The 26,674-nt window shown below is 39.3% G+C and overlaps 1 protein-coding gene across 1 annotated transcript in view; it reads right to left on the bottom strand.

Moving 5' to 3' along the window:
• The window catches only part of RORB (RAR related orphan receptor B), a 35,049-nt gene that overhangs the window by 6,122 nt on the left and 2,253 nt on the right, over positions 1-26,674 (bottom strand). Inside the window, exons 3-8 of the mRNA XM_026052014.1 lie at positions 24,785-24,926; positions 21,505-21,906; positions 4,688-4,809; positions 3,284-3,416; positions 1,289-1,396; positions 141-251 (exon numbers count right to left, since the gene is read on the bottom strand). Coding sequence (XP_025907799.1) covers positions 141-251; positions 1,289-1,396; positions 3,284-3,416; positions 4,688-4,809; positions 21,505-21,906; positions 24,785-24,926 — 1,018 coding nt within the window. The remainder of the gene's footprint in view (positions 1-140; positions 252-1,288; positions 1,397-3,283; positions 3,417-4,687; positions 4,810-21,504; positions 21,907-24,784; positions 24,927-26,674) is intronic.

Here is a 26,674-nt window from a genome sequence, read left to right as displayed (position 1 = left end):
TAATACACTTATTCATCAAATTGTTCAAAACACCACTTAAAGAAAAGCAGCAACTGTTTAAGTAAGTAGAAATTCAGGTGGGCAAGAATGGGAGGGAAGAAAAAGAGGGATGTTTTGTGGTATCTGGAATGAATAATTACCTGGTGATATCAGAACAGCAGATGAAAACAAGGCAATCTCCTCTTCAGTCAGCTGTAAGGAACATAAATTCTTTGCAAAGTCAAACGCTTCATTCACCAGATCATCAGAACCTACAGACCACAGGAGATAAAGTCAATGCCAGAAATTTAWCAGCTTTTTAACTTGACTTGAAAAATGGCTTGTTTTGGTATTAAAGAAAATTTGAAGTCAACATTCATACTTCTGAAAGAGATGTCTTCCATCAGCTATAAAAATTCTACCTAGTGTGAAAACTTGCTATTTCATGTATCACTAAAGCACCCAATGAAGCAAAAAAGTTATCAGGAGTTAAGGACATGACTTTACCAAAAGCAGAGAGAGATCTTMGGGTTTTTTTTCCTACAAAAGAAATGTTTTATGTTTCCCAGAAAGAAATATTATTATTAAACAGCTATTAATCTAGAGGACATAGATGACCAATACCAAAGCAAAATGAGTAACTTTAAATAACTTCCATGCATAACATTTATTTACTGAACAGTACATTTTTGAAAAACTGTTAAAGTACACTAAAGATTAAAATAAATCTACTATTAACCCAGATAAATATTCCATTTATAAAATCTACCTGTCCATAAAGTGGGTAATCATAAAATCCATAGTAGTGCTATGTTTACCAATATGTTAATAAGAAAAATATAAACATATACATATATATGTATATATATAGCAATATATGCATGTAAAGGAAGTAACTCTCTCTGAGTTTAGTCCTGATTGCTTCATAACTAAATTTGCTGCAATGCTTCCCTTTACTCCTTTTGCACAATAAATGGGAGAGATTTTATACATTATGTATAACTGAGATGTGACRACAAATCATTTTGATTCCACTACAACTTCTTCTTGCAAAATTTAGAGATCAAAATTGGAATTTTTTCTCATGGAATTCTCTCAAGGCTTTTTTTTTCATTATCAAAAATGATCATTATCACTATTCAGTGTTAAGAGATATGGAGTTACTTTTTAAGGTCAAGCATGGAGGTTTCAGGATTCAAAATCTGCTGAAGACCTGCAGAGGAATGCAGTGGCATTCACTACGCCCAGAAAGACAAATCTGCCACCATTTGGTTAAGTGCAATGATTGAAAATAAAGAAACAAACATACCCAAGGCTTTAAACATTTGCATCCCTCCATACTTTCCTTCAAACAGAACAGTATTGTTGAGTGGGTTGAAGGCACGGCACATTCTCACCAAAACCACTTCCAAACAGCCTGTGGGACACAAAAAAGAGCAAAAGTGCCATGCATTACTGAAAAATTCAGAATATGGGAAGTTTCAAGAAAATATTTAGGAAAACATCAGCCAATAGAAGCACCATTAGAGTGGCACAGACACTCTTTTGAGATGCATAAATGAGATCTCCCTCACTGATGGGAGCAATATTACTGAGTTGACAAGAGAAAGGAGAAATTTTCAGAGCAAGCCCATTCCTCCCTCTTTTTTTTTTTATTTTACTTTCTTCATTGTAGCAAATCGGCAAGCTCGTATTTGAGTGAATATTTCCCACAAGATGTATTTTCTCATGAAAATTATTAATTTGTTGTCTTTTTAAATACATAGGTTTTATATGAAATGGAGTTTCATTCAGTATGGTTATGAATACCAGCTTCATATAGYTGAAGGAGTGGTAACATCACAAAGTGCATTTAGAGAGAAAATAACAATTAAAGAACTATCAAAAAACACCCTCCTAAATTACATTTTCTTTATTACATTTTCTTTCTCTTATTTTTCTATCTGGTTAAGAAATGGCCCTAGAAACTTCTTTTTTTTTTCTCCTCATTCTTTCTCCCTATATGTAAAAACATGCAGTTTTGAAAAAAAAAWTGAAGAGAAAAACAATTTCAGATTTCTCTAAATTTAAATTTCCCTGCCTAAATCTAAATTTCTTGTAAGAGAAACTGTGAATCTGGGGGTTCTTTTACACACATATTTTTTGAGTGAAAAGGCCTGATTTTCCAACTTCTCCTGCTTAGCATTAACATCAAAATGGAAAATAAAACCTGACATGTTTAGACATGCTGAAGCTAACCAGAGCTGTCCAACCGTATGGCCAAGTAAATCTTTTTCCTTAAGGTGCAATTGTGTTGTTAGTTTTGCCAGGCAAGTGAATGAAGCTACTTCAGGTGCAAAAGCATCTGCAGAAGTTTTGGGATTGGTTTGAGCTTTGGAAATGAAGTCTCAAGCGAAGAGCCTCTCCCTTTGCAGGCGTCTGCATGTGTGCGCCCTGGGTCCCCACGTCTCCCCCAGTGCCCCCAGTGCCCTGGCTCTGCCCCACGCTCCCTTGTGGCCCTGGGCACGGTGCTCGGAGCTGCTCCAACTCGCAGGTTTTAAGAAGAGTTTTCCTTGGAAAGAAGCAGTGTGTTTTATGCTTTGATGAGCTGCCTTGACTCCTCTGGCATGAGGAGGGAACAAGAAATTCCTTCTAATGCAGCTGATTACAAAATTTGTGCAAATGTGGTACCTGCAGCAGCTCATCTGCTAACACCATTTCATCCTTCCCAGTTAAAAGGTGCTATTCCATAGTCACAACAGGCCTTATCCAGAGGATGGAAGTTCCTGAGGCCACACCGTGGCAGCACCACGCTCCCCATGCCGTTTCCAGCATGCACGCACTGACACGCGTGCTCGGGGGCCCGGCGCTGCCCTAATCCGCTCTCATCCCTCCCGACACCAACTGGCGCCAGCAGGGATTTTCCCTCTGCGCGCTGGCTGCAGGCTACTGCGGCGGCCTCATTAGAAAGATTAAAGATGACCACAGAGGCAGGCCCCGGCACTCGCTCCGCTAATGACAAGCAAGGTCTTAAGGGGTAGCAGATGAGAGATGCGACCAGCCGAATCTGCAAGGTTCTTCCACTACATGTCAGGTTGGAGACTGCAGTTTTTGTGATGATTATATGTACATGTGTACTAAATCACCACAAATGGCGGTAGAGGGAGAGGACCAGAAGGAAGTAACGTTACTGACGTGTTGATGCGTCGGGTGAAATGGATGGAGGGGCTGCCTTGCTTTAAAAATTAAAATGCCCTGGCAAACAAGACAGGAGAGTACACATCTAGTGGGCTGTGGGGATATATGGTTGTTGGGGTGAACCTACCTGACTTAAGGAGGAGGATTTGGTCATTCTGGCAGAGCTCCATGAAGCCGGTTATCCGCTTTGCAAACTCCACCACGTACTGGATGGCATGGGTGATCTGGATGGCACACTGCTGCCACAGAGCCTCTCTTGTCTTCCCGGGAACATGCATGAAAAGCAAAGCAAGAAGCAAGCGGGTTCATTAGAGCATTAAGGATTTCAGGTGGCTGGGCAGAAAAGTGCAACCCATGGATTTTGCCCAAGGCAGGCTAGGGCTAGGGCATCCCTATTTAATAAATTGCCTGACACTTCTCATTAGAAGGCTGTTTGCACAAGTCATTTGTCTGGGATGTGAACTCTGGCATTGCCTCTTCAAAAGACGGGCTGAACTGGTCAGTGCAATCCACTGACTTTAATACCGGCTTTTGTGTAGGATATGCAAACAGGGACACAAACAATGTAAATACCTCAGAGTTTTGTTAGAGAGGAAGTGGATCAGTGCTGGCAGGTCATCTACTCATGCTAGCTTAATTTTTTTTTTTAATCATTAAAGTATCATTGCAATCTGAATAGTGATTACACMAGATTTTTATCTCCTTGATATTTAGTTTCCTTGTCCATTTGTGCGCACAGGCACATTGATGCTGTTGGGTTGCGTGCCACAGCTTTGTAAGCTGTAATGTGTTTTTATTCCTGCCAGACCTGCAAACACACAAAGCTTTCTAGGAGCAGGTTGGGCTCGCTGATGTCTGTTGCTTGATCAGCTAATGTGTCAACTGAATTCTGGTTGCAGACTCATTGCTAGTGATGTTACAAGTGAGGAGGCACGAAAAACACAGCAGGGTTTTGCTGGACTGGTCTACATCTGAAGAGCTGCTAGTGAGCAATATTCCRAACCAGCTTGACCTGCAAATCATAGAGTTAGACTGAAAATATAATTAGGCCAGTTTTCCAGTCGCTTTTGAACAACTGCCYCTTTAAGAGCACTTTGTTTGCATCCTTGTAAATATCCAAAAGTGACTGATGTTTACTTTGCTTGTACGGAAAATATTATTACTCACTTAAAAGGGGATACATCTAACAGTTTTCAAAATGATGTAAAACAAAGTTGTTTAGTCCTATTTTCTGAAAGCTCTTGCAGTGGAGAGGGGCCAATGCTGACTACATTAAAGTCAACTGAAATTCTGCAAAAAGTTCAGGTCTAACGTAACGGTGAATGGAACGCTGGATTTTATAGCCTCTCCCAAGCCTTGACATCAGCAAGTATTGTAATAGGCTGGAAAGATGCTGCTTAAGCATTTAAAAACTTATTTTTAACTCTTGAAAAAGAAACTCATCTGTTTATCCTTGCCTAATATGTTACACTGGTAACAATTTCAAAAGATGAGGAGAAGAAGTAAAAAAAAGTGTATTGCAGGACTGTACCTTGCTCTGGTAGACCTTAATTTCCTCATACGTGTGAGTCTGCCATGCTAGCTGGTGTAGTTCCTCCATTGTATATTGACAAGTCTCCAAATGAGATTTAATGATATTCTGTGCAATTCGATCTGAGAAGCGAAAAGGAGAAAACAGCTTGCATGAAGCACCCTGGTGAACACTGATTTGCAATAGCAAAATGCTGAAAACATTAAAGTTGTTGGAAAATGCAGATTTTCAGAAAAACATATTTTCTTTCCAATCATACCTAACTCACTCACTCGCTCTTTTTTTTTTAATTTCTAAAAATGTCTGTTGCAAAATGTTTTGGTTTCTCAGCAAAGCCAAAGGATACTCAACTTTTTGTGCATTTGCAAGTGAAAATAACAGCAGGTCTTGTGAAAATGTTCAGATGTTTCATTCTGCAAATGAATTTTTGCTACYGTGTTTAAATAAACATGGATTTGAGCTCACAGTCACTTATATCTGCCTGAGTTTGTGCAGCTGCCCAGCCCTGGCAGCTCAGCCCTGACTGGGGCATTTGCATGACCTTAAGGCGATTCAGATCAGAGCAGCAGTATTTTTCTCTGTTTTACTCAAATTACTTCCCAGATGGATTCTGGCTGAACAAAGACACTAGTGCTAGCGAGGGGCAAAAGATGAAAGTACCAATATGAGATGTAGAAGAATAAGGAGAGGAATAGATTCCAGTTTTCTGTGACAGCACAGGATTAAGGTACCTTAAAATTAACGTGAAACCACAATCTTTTAGTAACATGGAATACAGGACATATGGGGAAATAAGATGTTCAATGCTGGCCTGAGCTATCACTGAAATTAATAGCAAAYTTCTCAGAGAAGTATTTGAAGACAGGTATTTGTCTTTCAAACCATGTGAATGGGTAAAGAAAGACTTTCTCAGAAAGTTTCCAGTATGAGTTCATTAGCTGCACGGATAAATCATGTTGTAGCAAAAGAAATAATTCTTAATTCTTAAGAATTCTTAATTCTGTATCTGTAAAACTCACAAAACTTTGTGAGTATAACTCACAAAACTTTGGGTTTCTGACATTGCTTAAATGAAATACCTTTTAACAAGGAAACAAGTAGAAGTCATAGGACTGAACTGAAATGCTGTTGCAGAACCTTACAGAGCAGAGATCACATTCAAAAAGAAGCCAAGTCTAAAAGATGCGTTAACCAGACGCATGAATGGGAAATAAAGAGGACCAAGAATGTCATCATTTATTCATCCATATCCTCTGAGTCAGCCTGAACACAAAGAATGGACCTGGTATTTTGGAACCCAAAATATGAGTGTTTCTTTAGTCATACGGTAATTGAATTTAATAGCATAATATAAAAATGAATGTACATGCGTGTATGCTCACTGTAATCACTGTTATAGGAGTGTCCTTCAAATAAAAGATATCTATTTTACTGGCATAGTTAAGAGGCTGAAAATGCTGAAAGTCAGTAGTGAGGTACTGAAAAAAAAAGAAAAGAAAAAACAAAGCCACAAAAGAACTCTGGGGTATTGTGGTGACAATGAAACTTGCCCAGCACAATCCTTACAGGATTCACTTAACAGGTCACTGCTATCTTTAGGCTTTCTGATGGAAGAACTGTTTCAGGCTTAAAGAGAACTAAAAGTGTATGTTTAAAAAGTGAGGGGATCCATCCACATTCTTTCATGGAAGGACAGCTGGAAATCTCATCTCAAGATGGTAAGTTGCCTTATTTTGTAGTAAAAAGACCCTAACAGATAATTGGGCATGTTATAATAAAGAGATGATGAAGACTAAACAGATTTTCTTTTTTAAGGCAAATCAGCAAARGTTGATTAAAGAAACACAATTCAAGAAAATCTGTTCTATAGTACCAGATTTCAAATTTTACTCCCCACTCCCGTTTTCTTATTTAAATGCAATTTTAATAGAATCAGCTTTCTGAAATTATCCTGAATCACAGCAAATATGACTGCAGAAATTTAGCTCAAATTGTGGAATTTGCCATTTATATTGTTTGAAGGATTTATCCAGATGAAACTGAAGCACTGGCTGAGGAATGAGATTGTATCTAAAACGCCTGTAAAAGTAGTATAATTTTATTTTGTACTGCAGTTCCCCAGTCTGAATAGCAAAGGATCTTGTTCTCCTCCCATGGGCTAGTCTTTCTCTTTCTCTTTCTCTTTCTCTTTCTCTTTCTCTTTCTCTTTCTCTTTCTCTTTCTCTTTCTCTTTCTCTTTCTCTTGCTTCCTAATCCAGTTGTTTTAGTCTCACAATTCAATGCATAAGCAGCAATTAACCACGTTCTTGACACAAAGAAAATAAACCTTGGCATTATAGCATAGTTAGATTTTGAATCAGATAAGATGGCCGGAGGGCTAGAAAACTAAAAATAATATACCTTTGCTTCACTGATTTAAAAATATGTTTGAATAGCAGTGCTACTTTACTGCAAAGATTCCCATCCAGACTCTTTATTCTTTTCCTACCACATATATTTACCTTAGGATCCTACAGTTGAGTGCCACCTCAAAAACTCTTCAGAGTTTTGTGGGGTGGCATCTCATTTTACCCTTATCCAGCCATGAGCATAATTATTTCCCTACATACATATGTATGCAGCTAGCAATGCATCCTTGTGGCCAAGAACTGCCTCCTGGCTGGCTGCATGAGGAGGATGTTGGCAGCAGGGGCAGGGAGGGGATCCTGCCCCTCTGCTCAGCTCTGGGGAGGCCAAACCTGGAGCACTGGGGGCAGCTCTGGGCTCCYCAGGACAGGAGGGATGTGGAGTTTCTAGAGAGGGTCCAGCGGAGAGCGACAAAGATGATTAAGGGCACTCTATCATTAAGGGAACATCTAGCATTTGAGAAAAGACTAAGTGATCTGGGCCTGGTCARCCTGGAGAAGATTGAGAGGGGATCATATCAACGTGTACAAATACCTGAGGGGAGAATGTAGAGAGCACACAGCCGAGCTATTGCCAGTGGTGGCCAGTGATAGGACAAGGGGTAATGGGCATAAATTAAAATACAGAAAGTTCCATCTCCACATGGRCAAGGTAAGGGTGCCTGAGCCCTGGCACAGGCTGCCCAGGGAGGCTGTGGAGTCTCCTTCTCTGGAGATCTTCCCAACCCGCCTGGATGCCGCCCTGTGYSCCRTGCTCTGGGTGTGCCTGCTGGAGCAGGGGGTTGCACTAGAGGATCTCCAGAGGTCCCTTCCCTCAACCATTCAGTGATTCTGTGGTTCTGTGATTCTGTGATACATATGCTTATGTTAAGCTGAYGTTAAAACCCACGTGGGTTCACAGGCCTAAAGGCAAGAGCAGCAAGTATCAGCACCGAGTGTGGCTACCCAAGAAGGAACCAGGTGCAGGACAGACTTTAATTTTTTGTGCTGTGGGCAAGGCAAGGTGGAGCACGTTGTGGAAAGGGTGCTCTGGGGGATGAGGCTGCTTGCTTAGCTGGCAGATCAGAAGGCAGCAGAAGGAACTCCAGCTTTACACAAATATGACATTTGGCATGGTGCAAAAAGTAAAGCAAGCAAAAACTTGCTTTGGTTTCTCCCAAGGGCCAGCAACATGATATYTGCAAAGAGGCAGAGCAAAGAACCTAACTTTTGAAGGCTTGCAAAGTCTGCACCCCTGACGTGGAATCAGTTTGCATCTCTGCGTACACAGAACTTAATGACTACCACTAGGAATAAGGTACTGACATCTAGCATCAACCTGACATGCAGCACAGGTACTGTGTGTACCCAAAGTATAATGAATTTCTGGGAGATTGGGATGACCTGACTGCTCTGAAGTGCTGCTGGCAACTGGGTTCAATAGATGAGCTCTTTCACTAGAACTGCAAAGAACAAGAAGTGGCTTCATGCAGCAAGAGGAGAACTACTTTCTCGATGCAGTTGCCCTGGCCGCGACCCCTTGCAGGAGCCTGCTGAGGTGCTTCTCTGCAGCCCCAATCCTCCTGTCCTCCAGACCAAGAGTCTGCCACAGATGTGGCAGATGCTGCATATCCTGGGTTTTGACTTGGGTTCATTTAGCTGTCACGATGAGCCCACAGCTATAACCAGGAGTCACACTGGGAAGGGCTGCAAGCACCATGGAAGACAGCACTGGTCTTTTTTAGCCTCTTTGTGAGATGTTTGTCCAGCTGCAATGCTGTCAGACTCCATTTTGCATAAACTGCAGCAAATTTACAATTTTTCTGTATGAGAAGGCAACTAAAAGTGGTGATGCTGACCACCCAGATATGAGAATCAAAGTTAGCAAAGTTTGCAAAGAGTACCTGTTGTAAGAGTGAAAAACAGTAATTCTAACTCAAGATAATAAGACTGCATAATAGCATGCTATCAGCATTATAACTACAGCTGTAAAGTGTAAGGCTTTTAAGCCATTTCTGCTGCAGTATGTAAATAGAGGTATTGTCTAGGTGCTCTTTTGTCTGTATTTGGAGTTTCTTATTTTAGCCAGATTTCCTATTATGCATCACGGTCACCTGATGCTAAATAATACCAAGCTGATAGCCATTGTATATCCTAGGAGATTCTTTCTGTCAGGGAAACATGGTATACAGAAAATATTGAGTTTCAAGAGACTAAATTCCAGCGTGCAATGTGACATGAAAGCACTTCCATTAGGACAGTTCAGTTCTTCATCTAATGTGTTCATAGTAGTGGTGCTCTGAAGCTGTTCGTGCAAAACAGGCACATTTTTTACAAATGTTCTGTATCATAAAAAAAGAAACAAAAAAGTATTTGCTTTCAGAGAAGTAAACTTGTAAACAACACAGGAGACCTTGAAACATCAAAAATACTCAGATAATATATACCCTGGAATGATTAATTATATTGCATATCTCTCCTGCACATTTCTGACTAGTTCTCTGTAATGGTTATTTTTTTGGATTGTAAGATCTCCTCTATTCTTAGGGGTGACAAAGAAAATCTGATACTGTTGGCTAATGTCAACTCTGAATTTCTAAAGATTTGAAGTGAAAACACTCTAAGGCAGTCAGTGTGGTAAACATCTGCACCAAATAACAATGCAAAAAGGACAAGAGCAAAAAGCTACAACACCTATCATCACTGAAATAACACATTTTCTTACTCTGAGTACACCTAGATCAGCCGCTTGACAAAATAAACGTAAGAAAATATATATTCTATTGAAGTATTCTCCCAGTGAAATATAACTTCAAAGAAAGCTCATTTGATAACTTGATCTTTTAGATTACAGAAATGTGTACCAACGGGACTGGCTTCCCTGCACAGAAAAGAACGGGAGGTTTGACATGTTCAGCTATTTCACAGAAATCTCCAGTGCCATGGAAGAAGTAAGGATTTGGCTATAGCATCTAACTCAAATTTGCACAGAAAGCAGTTCTCCTAAAAACTGACAGTGGCATTGAGCTGGAGCAAAAGCCATTACCCTCCTGCTCCAAGTCCCCCTATGAACTTGTCAGTATGCTGATGAATGTGACTCATGAGAGAAAACATGTACTTGAACTGTGTTAGATACTTCCAGATAATTGCTGATTAATRAGAAAGATATGAAACTCCACTAGATAGCTAAATGGAAAAGCAGAAGATTTGGAAGGGCTCCAGAAAAGTAGCTGAAAAGGCAGAGAATAAAGCCAGCCACAAGGGAGTGAGCCTGCTCATAGCTGCACCAGTGTTCAGAGCATTTCCAGAGCAAAAAAATACAGTTTTCAGAAACCTGAGTGGCCAAACTGACCTCAGAGCTCTGCAGTGGATGGAAATGCTCCCCCTTCCATAACACAAGTTCAGATGCTAAAAGAAGCCCAAAGGAGGACAGACAATAGCACTTTTCCAAGAACAAACCCCTACTGTGCAAGAGACATTAAACCTTTTGTTGCTTTGATTCCTTGTCAAGTGATGAGATCTTAGAAACAACAGCCCGTATGATAGCAGCCCTGTAGCACACTGTACCCCTGTTTCACTTCTCTTCTTCCAAACTGTACTCCTGTTGCTTTTCCAGAAATTATGGTAAGAAAGATTGAAAGGAAATAATAGAAAATGAGATTTTAATCAGAAAGAAAAAGGCAATCTTAAAAAAAAAAAAAAAAAAGACTGGGAAGCAATAACTTAAATAATACTGTTATCTAGTATGTAGGAGAAATTAATGGTAACCAGACAGACACAGAAATGATAGTGGACAGTACTGGATAGAGGACAGCAGTGGATAGTAGAGTATGTCAAGAATACAAGAATATGCTGGAAATGGTAAATAGGGAAGCTGAAAGATTATCTGTTAATAAGTTTTTTTTTTTTTTTTTTAAGATCAGCTGTGGGTTTCCTGAAGAAAAGAAAATTTTAGGATCTATGATACACTAATAGTTCTAAGTTTTTACAGAGTCTGGAGATCAGACAAGAAGGAGGAGTGGTAGCTGGCTTGGTGAAATGACTGGCTTTTACATTCAGTCTGAAATGTGCTAACCTATTGGTTGGATGAAAAGGGGAATCTAGCTTGATGCGATGCTGTGCAAGGGTCTCTAGGTGTTGGGAGCTGGACCCTACCTGCAGTAGGGTTGGGTTAGATGATCTCTAGCGGTCCCTTCCAAGCTCAACCATTCTATGATCCGGTGAGGCTGGTGCAAGGTTAAATAAGCCTTACCACAGTTAGTGGAAGAAGCCCATCAGCCCCAATTCCTGTGGTTTCTCGTGGCTTGGGCAGGCCACTTTGGCTTGGCAAAAACACTGACCAACACCAGATCCCTAAGGATGTTTGTCTCCTTCACCTGCAGAGCAGCCACTTTTCAGAAAATTAGAAATTAAATCTCTGAGACCTCTGCTTCCCTTCTAATGTGAAGTCGGAAAATATTTTAAAAATTGCTGAGGAAAGAAGTGCCTGGTAGACAGACTGGACAAGCCCAATTTTATCAGCAAAACAGACCAAAAGCATATGTTGCAAGACCAATAGTGGATGGGTCATACCTCTGTCAGAAATCTGGGACTGCAGCTCACACCTGCTAGAACAGCAAGTGACCTTTTCTGTTTCCAATTTCAGCTATTCAGTTGGGCTTTTTTTTTTTTTTTTTTCAATATTTTTATTCCTATTGAAATTTCTTATTTTAGGCTTCAGTAGACACCTCACAAAAGGCACTCTCGAAAGATTACTATAGCTCAAGTATGCACTGCGCTGGTGGTTAGGAGCTGCTTGAGTCCAGAGTATGTATGGAAAGATGAACATTGCAACCTAGATAACACAAATCATCATAGCACAGACCTGCAGGGGTCTATTGTCAGCTGATGAGTCAGTCCTCCACTTTTAATGTTAATACTCAGAGATCTCAAGCTGCAGCACTGGGGGAAACTCAGGCTTAAGGTCAAGTTCAGAGCTGCTGGCAATGAGTGCAACAACTCCATGAACCAAGCATAGCTTAGCAGCTGTGAATTTGGCCTGCTAAGTKGAAATTATCCACAGAGTTCTGCAGCGGCTGTTTGCTACAGGGTCCTTAGTTCTTTCATTTGTCTCTCTTCTCTCTGGAGAGGCTCTAGTTTTTCTCAGTATTCCCGTCTTTTGCACTGGGAGCTGAAGAACTTTGAAGTGTGCCTCCTAAAACACTGATAATCATCCTCAATTAAAATGAATAATGAATTTTTAATTTGCCACTTACCCTTAGGATCCAGTTGAGTAGCTAAGAGCTCATCTCGGCTTATATCCTAAGTTGAGCTCTCGCAGGGATCCACTTTGAATTAATGCTGCAATAAAACCACARCTTTGGCTGGCTGATGTAAGCCTGCCTATCCACTCTAAAAACTGCAAAAACTCTGTACAATGTAATACTCAAAATATTGCTGGGCTAATAATCCCATTTCCACTGTTCTGAACCCTAATTCAATAGCATTGTGACGGTGAAACAAGAAGTTTAGCAAAGTGGTTTCCTTACGCAGATTACATGAAGAAATTTTTAGGCAGAAGTGTAGATAGCAATGCAGGGAATAAAGCAGAAGTATGTCATGTGGTTTCTGTCCAACATGAAGAATGGGTCCCCACATTTTTTAAAAAGAACTGGCTGAAAAATCTTAAAGCTGCTGGCAAAAAGTAGGAACATTTATCCTAAAAAATGACTGCAAAAAGCACATCTCATTTTTCATCTATCCTTACATTTTCAGTGTAATATACCAAAAAAAAACCCAAACCCTTCAACAGCTCTTATAGATACAGCAGCAAGTTTCAAAATCCTTTTTATTTAATAAATTTATAACACTGTTTGATAGTCAGTCTAGGTAGACAATATGAAACATTCAAATACTGATATGAGTCTAGAAGTGTTTGAGTTTAGCTCAGGAATAATCCTCTCTTGGGCTGAAGTTATTGAGTGCTTAGTGCAGGAACAGATTGCACATTCAGGCAGTTATGAGTGTGCATTTAGTATTTCCCCTCTCTCCCTTCAAATCAATCAGTGTTTCATTTGCCTTTCAACAGGAAAATACACTACAATTGAATAATGCCCTAATACAGAGGAGCCCAGAGGATGGACCCAGTTCTATGCAGAACTCTGTTAAATCCTAGTGGATCTTTATGAATGCTTAAAGGTCTCCACTTAATAATAGTTTTCCTGGGTCTCAGCCAATTTAGTAAAAAAGATATATTTCATACTAATTAGAAATCRTTTAGCTGGCAGCAAAAGCACAAATCAAGGCAATAGCTAGAAATTATGGGATATAGACTCTACAGACACCATATAATTATCACAAATTTGTTGAGATGAACTGCTTTCTAACTTCTTCCAGCATAGCTTACACAAAGAGACTTTTTTATTAAAATTCAGCCTGTTCCAAAACAAGATCATAGATTCATTTATTATGATTAAACAAACATTAAAAGTGGACATTGTTCACTGTGAGACCAATAAAAAAAAAATGGGACATTTAAATATTTCAGCTTTTAAAATGGAGCCAGAAGATTTGCTCTGTCATAAAATTTAGAAGGTAAGAGTAGTATCAGGCATCCCACATATGAAACCTTTGAGGTTCAGTATTTGGGAGAGGTTAGGCATATATCTAGCATTTCTCTTACCGCTTACATTTACTCTTTTAATATAGATTTTATGCAGTATATGAATAAACGTTTCAAAAAGCAATCAGAAAACATTCTAAAATAGTTCTGTTTTCCCACAGTGCAGTGCCTAAGTCAGATCAAAGGGGTGCCAGAGTATCGAGCCAGAAAGTGAAACAATTTCGTTATCATTAGCAACCTCAGTGATCAAGAGAAAAGATATCCATGCAGTCAAAAAGGAATGCAAGACAGTGCTCTGTGCTTTAATATCTGGCTTTGACTATTCCAATTTATATGCTGCTTTCATCCCTGCAAGACTACTGCACTTTAAAAACTGTTTTCTGATGTTCAGCTTCAGCATTTCTTGTCTCAATTTCAGCCCCATGTCTGATTGCAATAATTTTTCCCACTAAATATATGCACTGTTTCCCCTCCCTCTTGTGTGTTTCACTCCAACTTTTTCCTCATATCTTTCCTCTCTTATACTAAAGAATGATTGCAGCTCTTTGAAATAAAGTATCAAAAATGAATGGGCCATCTAAAGAAAGACATTCCTACCCATAGAGCTGTTAACAGCACCGCAAACTGCATAATACATGGAATAACATTTTTCTCCACTGTATAATAGAAAGTAGTGAAAAGCATGGGATGTGCAGTGAGATTTACTAAACTAAACGGAAAAGCACAAGGTGTGCAAAAGTGAACTAAGGTCCTGGGAAGTCAAAAATGTTGCAAGGAATAACTGCAAAACCATGCTTTTGGAGGTTTCCTTGTGTCTCAGTGTTAAGACCAGACACTGGTATAGGGGGACAAATAAAGGCAATAGGAACCCTAGATTAAATTCTGAAAAAGCACAAGATGAGTTTGCAAGTTGTTCATGCTGATGACCCAGAAACAACATACACAAGTGCCGAGGATGAGGAGAACTGACACCAACATCGGGGGTTATTCAGGTTATTCCCATGATTGCCACTCCAGGAGCACCTTGACTCTCACTCCACCACTCGCTTCACTTCGATCTGCTTGTGTGATTTATAAACTGACAATATTCATAGCACTGCGCTGTTCCTGAGAAGATTAACATGATATATGGTAATATATGGGATATGTGCTTTACATATTTTGACTGTTGCAAATGGTTGCTTTCTATCTGCTTTCTGGATTCTCAATAGAATGAACACATTCTGTCAAGTTCGGTTATGTAAGGACATAGTCATATCTTTCGAGAAAAAGGAAGAATGTTTGATACTTGCTCTAATGGATTAGAAATGTATCCACTCTAGAGAAATATATTATCATGCTTCAGAAACATAAGCTACGGATCGTGTTGTTTTTAATATTGGCTTCCCTTTTTAATTCATTTGTAAAACGGTGAAAAGTCAAACGGTCCAAAAGAACACAGAAATATCTCCTATTTGCTTTATGCATGCTCAATTTCAGTCAAAGAATGTCACTGATTTTACTAATTTAAGTACATAATCCAGCTGCTTGTTTCATTCAAATAGTCATAACTACAATTTGGATAGGATCCCTTGGTGTCTTGGGTGCTGCAGAGAAACACATTTTCAGTGGCAAATTCCTGCTCCCCAAATATGCATCATATTCCAAAAATAATTAAACTTTTCATGATTGTAAGTAGCTCTCTGATTGTATTCTTACTTGCAACACTTACTCCTGCAATAAACATAAAATGCAATATTTGAAGTGGCATTCTCAGCAATGTCTATAATGCATTGTCTGTAGCCAGATCAAACTCCAATTAGGAACTCTGCCAATGGTTGTCACTGGTAACATTATTGTGGCTTTATTAGTTGGCCTGCATTTGACATACAAATTGACTTAATTGAAAGAGCAGTCAAATCCCTTTCAGAGATATCCAAAAAGCTTTAGAATTTGCAGGAAATCCGAGGTTAAGCTATAATTTTAGTCTATATACTGCAATTTCAAATTGTTTTAGATTAATTGCTGGATTGCCCACACTTGAACTAGGTTTAGTTAAAAAGGCACATTGCATCCTGCTTATTGAACTGCTGTAATTTGTGTTAAGTGTACTCAAGGAGGGCTGCCAGAACCAACACAAGTCTGACTCGAAGCCCACTGCAGTTTGTGGGAGTTAGTGGGTGCTGTGATTTGAAAGTTACAGGGTGAAAAATTTTGTGCTTAAAATAGAACCTTTTAGAAAACATTATTTTCTGTGTCTGCACCAAGAGCTAGAAGACAGACTGTGCCCTCCCTGAGTCTCCTTAAGTCAGCAAGTGCTAAAATRTGCACTTAGCATAACAACATAATCAGTTATTTATGAACATTTTGATCTTTTAAACTATAGGGCCCTGCAACATAAACTCAGTAAAGCCATTATGTAAATTAGCAATTAGAATGGTTTTGATCTGTAAATTTTCATTTGTAAATATATAAATTTACAAACATAGAAGCATTACTAGTTTTAAAGAAAGAAAAAGACAAAACTAAACAAGATTTCAAAAGATTACATTTTTACAACATTACTGCCAAATTATATGACAATTTTAGGGCATAAGGGTAGCATTTATTTCTAAATAAGTGATAGTGATAAAAAAATCAAAGTCTACACATACTAAAAAAAAAAAACCCAAGAAACTGTTCACTTTAGCATCAGCTCAGCTAGAATGCTTCAGCATCACAATGCTTTAATTTATTCCTCTACTTGTATAAACTTGCTCGTTTTTGATGAAGTTGAAGTATTTTCTGAGGAAAAATGTCAAATTGGTTTTAAATCTTGACAGTCTCTGCTCTCTTCTTGAGTGTATGAAATGGGAATTAATTAATTAATTTWAAAAATACCAGGAGAATGGGCATAAGTTATGTCAGATGAACTGATAAGAGCACAGAACTGAAATATTAATATATGCTGATTGTCACCTTTAAATAGGTAATGATGKTGAGAAATATACCCTAAGGGTATCTGCACAGGAATATATAGGAAGCATATTTTTAAGTGCTCACTAGATGGCAACATTGCTCCATCAAAATACAACTATAGGGCTACTTTTTCAGGGGCACGCACCTGAACTGCAAAATTCGACTCTTACCTTTGCAGGAGGGATACTAAAACATGGTGCAGAAAAAAAAGAAAATAGATTAAAAAAAACACGATTAATGTCAGACTAATGTCACGGGGTGCCCAGTTCTGCTTTGACTTTGTGGTGTGCCATAGCATAGGAAAGAAGTTGCACGAAAAAGGGAATATCAACATAGCAGCTGTTAGTGTCACCTGAGGTCTGGATTTTAATTCAGAGGGAGGTTCAGTGCAATTTGAGTCATCTGGTCCCTGCAGTTCCCCTTCACATAGCATCTGAATGACCAGTGTAAGCTGTTTACTAAAACTAGACTTGGCATTGAGAACAAAGCATAGAGGTGGAGAAGAGAGTTCAAGAAAAAAAAATGTATATAGATAAATATGGGCTTCAAGAAGTGATTTTGCAAGGCACGMCAGCACAGCACAACCTCCTTCCCAGGAGGCCTGTGTGAGGCTGGGGTTGTGGCATACACAGAGTAGGTGCTGAGCATATCCCTGAACGGGAGGAGCATTCTGCCAAAGTTAATGGGAATTTCTGCTGAAAGGGGAAAGGTGTGAGGCTGCTTCCAAACACATCCTCAGCAAAAGAACCTGGAGTATTTCCAGGGTATGAAAATGAATATTTCCAGGGTGGGAAAATGAGTATTTCCAGGGCAGGAAAAATTTCCTCACTAGTGCGGTAAGGAAAATGAGTAAAAAACTTTGCAGCACATGAAGCTGTTCACAGAAGGACCTGAGATGGATGTTTGAACCCAGCTAAATTAAAGATTACATGTGTACAGGAGGTTATCTGCAGTTTTCCAAGGGGCTTTTCTTTTGCATACGCATCCTAAGCCAGTCTTTGAAATATTCTGCAGGTTTTGCCTTGCTGTCATTTTCCAGGCAAAGGCAGAGTCAGGAGGGCTGTGTTTCACAGGTATTTGGTGGGCAGGATATGTGATTTCTTYCCCAATCCTCACCATGGGTCTGCCAGAGGGAGCAGCCAGACCCAGCCATAAGAGGCTGAGGAAAGGTAAGATGAAGCCCAAGGATGGCAATTTTTCCATTTAATTTTCAGTTTTGATAAAAACTTATAAGCACTCCAAGCATTTGGGTGCCTCTTACTTCAGATAGTACTGTCATTGAAGAAATGTCTTGTAAATATACATAGGTATATTTTTTTTCCCCTGTAATTACAGGAGATTTGGCTGCTTGACCTTGTATACTCTCTACTGGCACCTTATCGACTGCCTAAACATATGCAGTCACAGGGCACTCTTCAGTTTGACCTGGAGTGCTCCTTGAATCAGACTGTTTCCCCCACAACAGCATCCACTAATATTTTTTTTCCTCATCTTTACAAAATCATGACCTGGTATCTCAACAGCAATCAAGCCAGGGAAACCTCTCCATTAGACCAGTATCTGAGCCACACATCACATGGGAGAAACAGGATGCATAGCTCAGTGACAGCAAATATTATGCCCATATATTGAAAAGAGGTGGCCTTTTAATTTGACAAAACTCTAGAAATAAGCCTTTAATACCCGCTAATTTAAAGCTGCGCTGGGGAGCCAGCGTTAGTGTCCTTCCRTGGGGGTCAGGAAGCAGAAATCCCTTTTACCCGCAGCACTGCCGCATGCCGGCTGACCTCTGCAGCTCTCCCTGCGAGCAGGAGAACGTGYGTGGAAGCACCAAAATTCCCCTTCAAAAGCAAGGGCAGCTCCCCCACAGCCTCAGCTGCTGCAGGGACCACAGGGAGTTCCTGCCTTCCCGGTGGGGAAAGACCTGGCCCCATACTGGAACTGTGAGGATTAGGCAAGAAACTTGCTCTTGTACATGGGAGACAYTGCCTCTTACATTATCCTGCCCCTGCATCCTGCTCTTCATCAGCTGCACCAGTCCATAAGTAGAAATGCACCAGCTCTAAAGACAATGAGGGCTGCCCTATGTAACTTAAAATTGTCAATACCCTATTGCCYGTTATTTAGAGATGGTGGTGTGCATGCAGGTCAGGAAAAGCTCTGTTTTGCCCTCTGTGCCCCTCTAATGCCACACACTGAAGCATTAAAGTTTAAAGTTTTTTTAACTCTTAAGAGAAATAGTTTAATTTCCTCCACAAAGTCGAACGCAGATTTTGAAGAAAAAAGCACTATTTTGAAGAAATGCTATTCTGAAGATTTTTCTTCTTCACATTTAATTTAAAAGAATATAAGTTAAAATAACGACCTAAATATGCTTGATCAATTCATTTATGTTTTGGGATATAAAATTAACATGTGCAAAAAAGAATACAAATGATGTGTAAATTATTTGACAGAATATCTCAGAAAATATTGCATGTATAATGGAACCTGACAGAGAAATAAAATCTTTGGATTTTGAGCAGAATCTTATTGTTGGATAGCAAGTAAAAAGTAAATACTAAAGTAATTTATGCAATTGCAGCAAGTTGTTTAGTCAGGTGCAGCTGGGACCATTGTTAGGACTTGCTTTACAAGCATTTATCATTTTCATTAATAATGTGGAAGAGTTGATTCACAGCATATTAATTAAATGAGGAGACAATTCTAAATTGAGAGAAGTCACAAATATCAGTGAGGACTGAGGCATAATGTAACACGACCAAAAAGATTAGAAAAATGAGTATGGAAAAGATGARGAGATTCAAACCTGGAAAAGTGCAGCTAGAGATATCTTAATCAWGTCAGCCCTATACATGAAAACTTTAAGTGAGAAACAACCAAGGCAATAACACTGTAAGAGTAAACAGCTAATTGGATATTGATTAGTAAATAAAGCAGAAGCCATAAAGACTGCTTTGATTCTGGCCTGCCTGTGGAGAAATCATCATGTCTTCGAAAGGCTTACAGCAATTTTTAAGTAGCTGAAAGGTAGAAGGAATTTCAAACATCTGTTCATAGTGAAATATTCAGATCAAAATGAACAAAAAAARATTATTTGAAGAATATAAACATTAGGGAAGAACAAAGACTGGAGATCTCAACCATCATAAGAGCTGCTAGAAAGTTTCCAATGAGAAGAAGATGTAACATGACTTGGAATACCTAAAACAACTGCTCAGTTCATCACTAGATGAGATAGTGTAAATAAATTTTTATCTGTGACAAAGGACTTGTGCAGTACAGTTTTTCCAACTCCTGTATGCCTATGGGTTTCACATAACAGTTTAGGCAGATGACTTCTGCTTAACATGAGCTGAATATATTCCTAAATCTCACTGGAGTGAATAGGATGCAATGCTACAGTAAAATTTAAGCACATTGTTATATGRAATCAATGCATATAATTGCTTTCGAGATTTCTTGTTTTAACTAGGAGATTTAGTTTTAAAGAAGCTCCAACAATCCAGTGCAGCATTAAAAGGCTGTTTGTTTTAGAACACTGAAAATAACATTCAGATGTGCAGTGATCCCAGTATTTTATAGCACTTCTCATCCATTCTTTTCAGTTATGCCAGTTAATCTGTAATACTACCTTTCTCTCACTAATACCTTTACCTCTCTCTTGCAGGTGTCATAAATGACACAGAACAGAATTTGGGTAGAATCCTAGCAATTTAGGAGACCAGTTCCAACTTTCCTGTAACTGTGCATAAACCCAAATTCACGGACAGTCTGAACTGTCATCTCCCGCCAGGACCCTCTGACTGTCTCAGTGCATGCATGCATTTGCACTTACGGGCATCTTTTTTCTTTGCATATGCAAAGCAGTATGACCAAGCAGAGTTTGTTTGTAACGTGACGTTAATTCATTTGTTGTGTGTGCTATTGAGCAACATCTTTGTCTTTTCCTCAGCTTCTTATTCTTTCATTTTAATTAAACTCAATTAAAGAAGTATTACCCTTTAATTATATTCCTAACCACAACTGACTCAGCATTCATCACTTGCTGAGGTGGGAAGTACCTAATTAGGATGCCAGCCTTCTTTGATGTTTCTTCTTTACATCAGAAAGCACCGCTTCCAGTTGGGCTGGAGCAGTAGTTCTGGAGCCATTAGCTGAGCAAAAAATCTTCCCTAGAGAATGATCTCTAACTGGCCTTTCATGCTCTCACATTTCACGGAGAGGTCTCTTTACTCCTTTTCAAGGAAGAAGTCACAGTACAGATGCTTCTCCAAGGCATTCTAGCTGTTGAGCAGGGCTACATAACTACGTTCACCTCCACCTTTCTGCACCTCTCATGAGATCAGTGAACTTACTCTAAAAGTACACCCATGCAGAGAGTTAGGGAAGCTGGTGCTTTCCACAATAAATTCACCAGAATGAGTTGCCAGGGGAGTTCTGGGTGTTGATAAGAATAGGAGAGGCTGGCTGAAGAGATCATTTATCTGTCCTAGTAATGAGCGCATTTGAAACAAGCTCCCCACTGCTAATTATCACTTGGTTCTGATTGATTCATCACCTGCTTTGGTACTCCTATTGCATAAACAACACATGAAGTGCTGGGTTTAAGAAACTGAATAATTTGCAGATTTTGATTAACAAAAAAATCACAAGAGAAGCTGGCCTGTCCTGTGAATTGCCTCTATACTATACTAATTACTACCACACTGCTTTTCTTTCCTTTTGTGCCTCTGTTTGGCTACACGTACATATGTATGTGCATCTATAATTACTGCATAATGACATATAGAATGCCTGCATAATATTTTAATAAAAATGATAGAGTAATCTAATTTATATATACCCATTACAAGCTGCAAATTGAACATCAGAGGAACATGAAAAGTCCTTACCTATTTCAGTCATGGATATCCCCGGAGCTAATTGCCCATTGTTGAAAGAGCTATAGGTAAACAAGTTTGGTACAGAAGTGAGGTCATAGATAGGTTCCTGCTTTATCTGTTTGATTCCAGTCATGTCTAACCCGGACTGATCCGGGGAAGGCTGAGCAGAATCCACATTATAATAACCCTCAGACTTTGGCAGGTCGATGACATGCCCGTTGGAGTAAGTGCCGCCGGTCTCGTTATTCAGGTTGCTCAAGCCATTGCTGATGCTGTTGCTGTAGACCCTGGCCAGGGCTTCAGCCTCGCCACTCTGCTGCTGACGCTGCTCCTGCAGCCGCTGCTGGTGCTTCTGCACTTCAGCATACAGGCTGTCCCTCTGCTTTTTGGACATTCTTCCAAATTTCACAGCTGAAAGGCAAAACACAATGCAAAGCATTATTCCCTCCCTCTCTTTTTATCCCCTATTAATTCCACATGCTCCCGTTGCTCTTCTGATATTTACTTTTAACACTGCTTTTGCTGCAGAGATCTATCTTCTTCTACAGAAGTGAGAGAGGATGCATAGTTTATATCATAGGTGTCTAACAAAGGGAAAGGTATTGAATGTTTGGATTTACAAGGTGCCAGCAACTTCTTTCTGTCAGGAAGGGCCTCAATCAAGTAACTTGTAACTTATGATGAGTGCTAAAAATGCCCTGCATCTCTTCTCTTCTCTTCTCTCTGTGTTCACCAAACAACAACCTGGAGCTATATGAAATGTACAGTCTTTAGATTCATATCCCATGTGATTTATCAACTTTCCACAAACCTTTAAACTGTTCACTAACAGGATTAGTACTCTGGATGAAAACAGACCCTAAAGCCGTATTATTGCATCCATTCAATGGGGTGTTATCTTCACACATTTTTCCTATTTTTTTTTTTTTATGTTACAGGTTAGAGTGAGAACCTGCAGAAAAATAACAGATGTGAAGACATGAAGGTAAACAACAAAAATGAATGTCATCTTATCCGCAGAGGCAAGACTCGGGGATTTACACAATCAATTTACATAATTTCTGAGCACAAAATCCATGTGTTCCTCTTATGAGAAAGGGAGGAAAACATCAGCGTGCAAACTCTTCTCTTCAAAAACAGGCTTCATTACATCAACACCAAAATTTTCAAAAACAGTAGGTTTAACTGCCACAGAATTCTAGGGAGTGAATATACAGGCTAAATATTTAATGGGTCACATGAAATTATTGTTTTTTTTCCCCTAGTGTGTCTTTAAATTCTGTCTTTCTATATCGGTCTAGATATTGGAGAGAGAGCTTATCATGCTCTAGAGCAAGTTAGATCTTGCAGTATCTAAAAGAGTTTATCATAGCATGGATAACAAAAATGAACAAGAAATAGTAACTTTTATAAACTAGAAGGAGGACTAAAAGAGGATAAAATCATAAGGGAGAACAGCTGCCCTTCAACTTGTTTGCAGTGCTTCATTCTAACAACTCTTTTCTCTTTTATCAACCACAGCTTACAGTCCCCTTCACATGGGCTGTAAGTTACCTTATGTAAAYGCATAGGCTGCAAGTTACCTTATGCAAACACATAGGCTGCCTCTGGAGTCTGCTCTCAATTCATTTCACACTCTTATGGACAGTATACAAGGACTTTATTTTGAAAAATGCAACTGAATATTTTCTTTAATATTAGGGCCTCAGTAATAAAAACAAACACCCACTGTTTATTCTCATTATATATTCATTAATTGGATTCTCCAGCTGCTGTCAATTAGCATCCTGCCTCCGCATGATAAAAATGAATCTGTTATATAGCTGAGAGGTAAAATTCACATTYAATTTCTCTGCTAAAAAAATCCACAAAGGCTATCCTAAACATGTGAGAGCCCTCAATACGGTTAAGTACAAGCATCTTACATAAACAATGAGAGAAGAAGGGGATGCTGTCACAAAAATCAGTGTGTGTGCAGGCAGCAGTCCCTGAATTACAGGTTCGGAAGACATAAAATAAAAATGTCCCCCCTCAAGTCCTGATACCTCAAGTCTTTGGGAGATATGACTTCTAGGGAGAAAGCACATCATGCTGATGAATTACTGGAATTTTACTACTTCAATCTCTTTTGGTCAGGAGCAGGAGCTAAGGCATCAAGTATGCTACATGATAGGACCAAAGGGGTCTACGGATTAAAGGCTAGACTGCAAAACCCTCCCAGACCAAAGAGATCTAACAAGGTTTTACAAAGAAATGAAAGAAATATGGGAAATATTGAGATGGAAAAGACCTATTGGAATACAATTTTTTTAAAAAGGCTTATGAACTGTGAACCATCTAATAAAAGATATTCATATGCTTCATGTAACATCACTTAATGAACATTAATTTACAAAGACACCTTTTGTGTATACTGTTTAAGACAGAATGTCACTAAAAGGAAATCCAAATTAATACAACCTGCCTTCAAAAGAATGACATTCTGGCCTGCTACTTCGTGAGAATTTGAAACCTTGCCATGATCTGGAAGCTGCCTGCATTGGCAGTGGTGCTTGGGGCAGGTAGGATGTAGGTAGCTTTGTACGGCATTGCCAAGGGATCCTGCCTGGATCATGTTGGCAGTCTGCTGGCTGCAGCTGATCAATCAAAGGTTGGAAAGTGGCTTTGAGCTGTCCCATAACCAAAGGGTCTCATCTTTCTTTATATCATGGAGCTTCCTCTGTAGTGTCACATGGGATAGATTCCATTTTCAATTTTACAAATCTACACAGGGGCAGGTGGCAAAGCACTGGTTAAAAAAATCTCCCTTACAATGCAAAATGTTCAGCCAAGTGCTTTGAATAGAACAACAACAACAAAAATTTAATATGATCAAGATGTGCTTTTGTTTTGAAACTGCCTATTTACAGTCACAGACCGTTGGAGATTTCAAGGAAAAGGACACTTTCATACATCAATATTTAATGTCTCTAAAATGAGAGTTGGTCTAAACTGCAGTATGAATCTGCCTCTCCAGAGGTGACCCTTTTGTGCTTTTGATCAGAAAAGCGTGTTTCAATCCTGACTTTCTCCATGCCAGACCCATGCTACTCTCCATTTGGCAGTTCTTCCCACCTCTRCCATCAAAGTGCACTCCTTTTCTTCACTGAACAGCAAGGCTCTGCCTTGCAGCGTGCRTATCACTCCTTCTCCTTGCTCGCCTTGCAGAAATCTGCAGGGACTTCCAACTAGACAGCAGCAAGAAGGAGTTTCAAAGGACTGAAGCGCGAAGCAGGGATCTGATCCTTACCATCTCGAGACATTCCCAGGGCAAGACACTTCTGCAGCCGGCAGTGTTGGCATCGGTTTCTGTTGGTTCTGTCAATTAAGCAGTTTCTCTGCCTTGGGCAGGAATAAGAGGCGTTGTTCTGCTGACTCCGCCGAAAAAATCCCTAGGGACCAGGAGTGAGCATGGAGAGAAAGAGTTATCATGCACAGGTATGCGCACACACAGAGCCATGTTAACGAYGCCAATAAAAGTGCATTTTCATTAATGCCCCAGCTTTGCAGATGCTCTAGCTTTGCCTTGAATCATGAAACTAAAGAATATTCACTACTAGACTTAAGATTTGTATATTATCCTATAAGGAGTATAATTATTACTTTGGCAAGTAACAGGCAAGGCAAGTGATAGAGCTACAAAATGCACTCCTATATGAACCACCATGTACTATCTAATGCCTCCCAACAGAGGACAAACACATTTGTAAACAGATAGCAAAACTAATCATTCTCACTTTTTACTTTCCTGAAGGAAAGAGACTAGCAAAACCAATGCAAATAAAAACAAGAGTTTTTACTGGTGTTGGAAGCCGAAGACTGCTGCTTAGTTTAACCTGGGAAATGTTGATCTTATCTGAAGAGACACTTTAGGAGTGAAAAGTAATTCAAATTCAAGCATGCACAAAAGCACTGGGGTTTAATGACTGTATCAGGTAAAGTTCACATGCAAAGGAGAAAGCAACACCTTTAAACACTACCATGAGAAAGTACTGACATTTCCTATGCCCACAGAATATATCATTATTTGTTTTACCTATTTAGAATCTAGCAGGTAAAATGTATTCTGTCTTGAGAAGTGTTAATAATAAGACATGGAAGCAGCAAAGGCTATATGCCTAGGGTGAATGACATTGGGGAAATGAGCAGGCTGAACTGTAACAAGGCTCAATTCACCTTCAAGAGGTGAAGGTTTGCTCAAGCCCTAGTGAACTGCTTAAGGACAGCATGGGTGTCAACAGCGATGGAGGGGACTAAGGGCACTGGATGGCTCATGAGGTCAACAGCAAAAAGATTCACTTTATCCATCCTATACTGGGTTTATCAATGACTATAACATAGCTAAGAATTAATTTAAGTTGCATTATATGCACTCTGGGAAACACAGATATTCTTTAGGGGAACTACTAGGAAAAATCTGATGGGGACATATCTGATTGTGCTTGACCAAAACTCCCCTGCAGTTGTAGAGGGAGTTTAAGTTAAGGCTAAAAGGATACTAATTGTAGAACATTTATCATTAAGTTAAGGCTAAAAGGATACTAATTGTAGAACATTTATCATCTATTTGCTGAACTTTACAGTCAATCTTGCTTTTTATGTAAGTAGAATTTCCCAGCTTAGATTTCAGTAGCTCCTCTGTGAATAAGGATTTGAGAGAAGAAACAAACCAACCAAGTTAAGTTAAAAAAATCCAAATAACACTCTAGGATTGACTGTGTCTTATCTTAAAGAGTTATTTTCCCTCATTAATTGAATCTCATAAGAGTTTACTGTTTATTCTTTGTTAGAAAAAAACTCAAGATTTCCTTTTAACTGTTAACTTATAATAGGTAATTTTGTTTTTTCAGGGAGAATTTCATACTCTTCTGCTCTCCTATAAGAACTAAATTCTTTTTATTACAAGGTGTTGAGCATCACGTTATATGTTTAGGGGATCTTTAAATAATAATGGCTATATTTACAAATAATAATTCCCTTCGGGGAAGAACAAGGCACTTCATTAACAAGGAGCTAGACCTAAAGACAGCTCTCCCAATATTCCCAACACCAACAAGAAGTCTGTCTGCATCCTGAGCAGTTCTCTTTGTCCATCACCATGAGCCAGGTGCCACGGAGACACACAGAGTGGAAACTTTCA

The sequence above is a fragment of the Nothoprocta perdicaria genome, unplaced genomic scaffold, assembly GCF_003342845.1.
Source record: "Nothoprocta perdicaria isolate Ctin4 unplaced genomic scaffold, notPer1 scaffold_82, whole genome shotgun sequence".
Classification (NCBI taxonomy): domain Eukaryota; kingdom Metazoa; phylum Chordata; class Aves; order Tinamiformes; family Tinamidae; genus Nothoprocta; species Nothoprocta perdicaria.
This window is presented reverse-complemented; position numbering and strand designations above follow the sequence as displayed.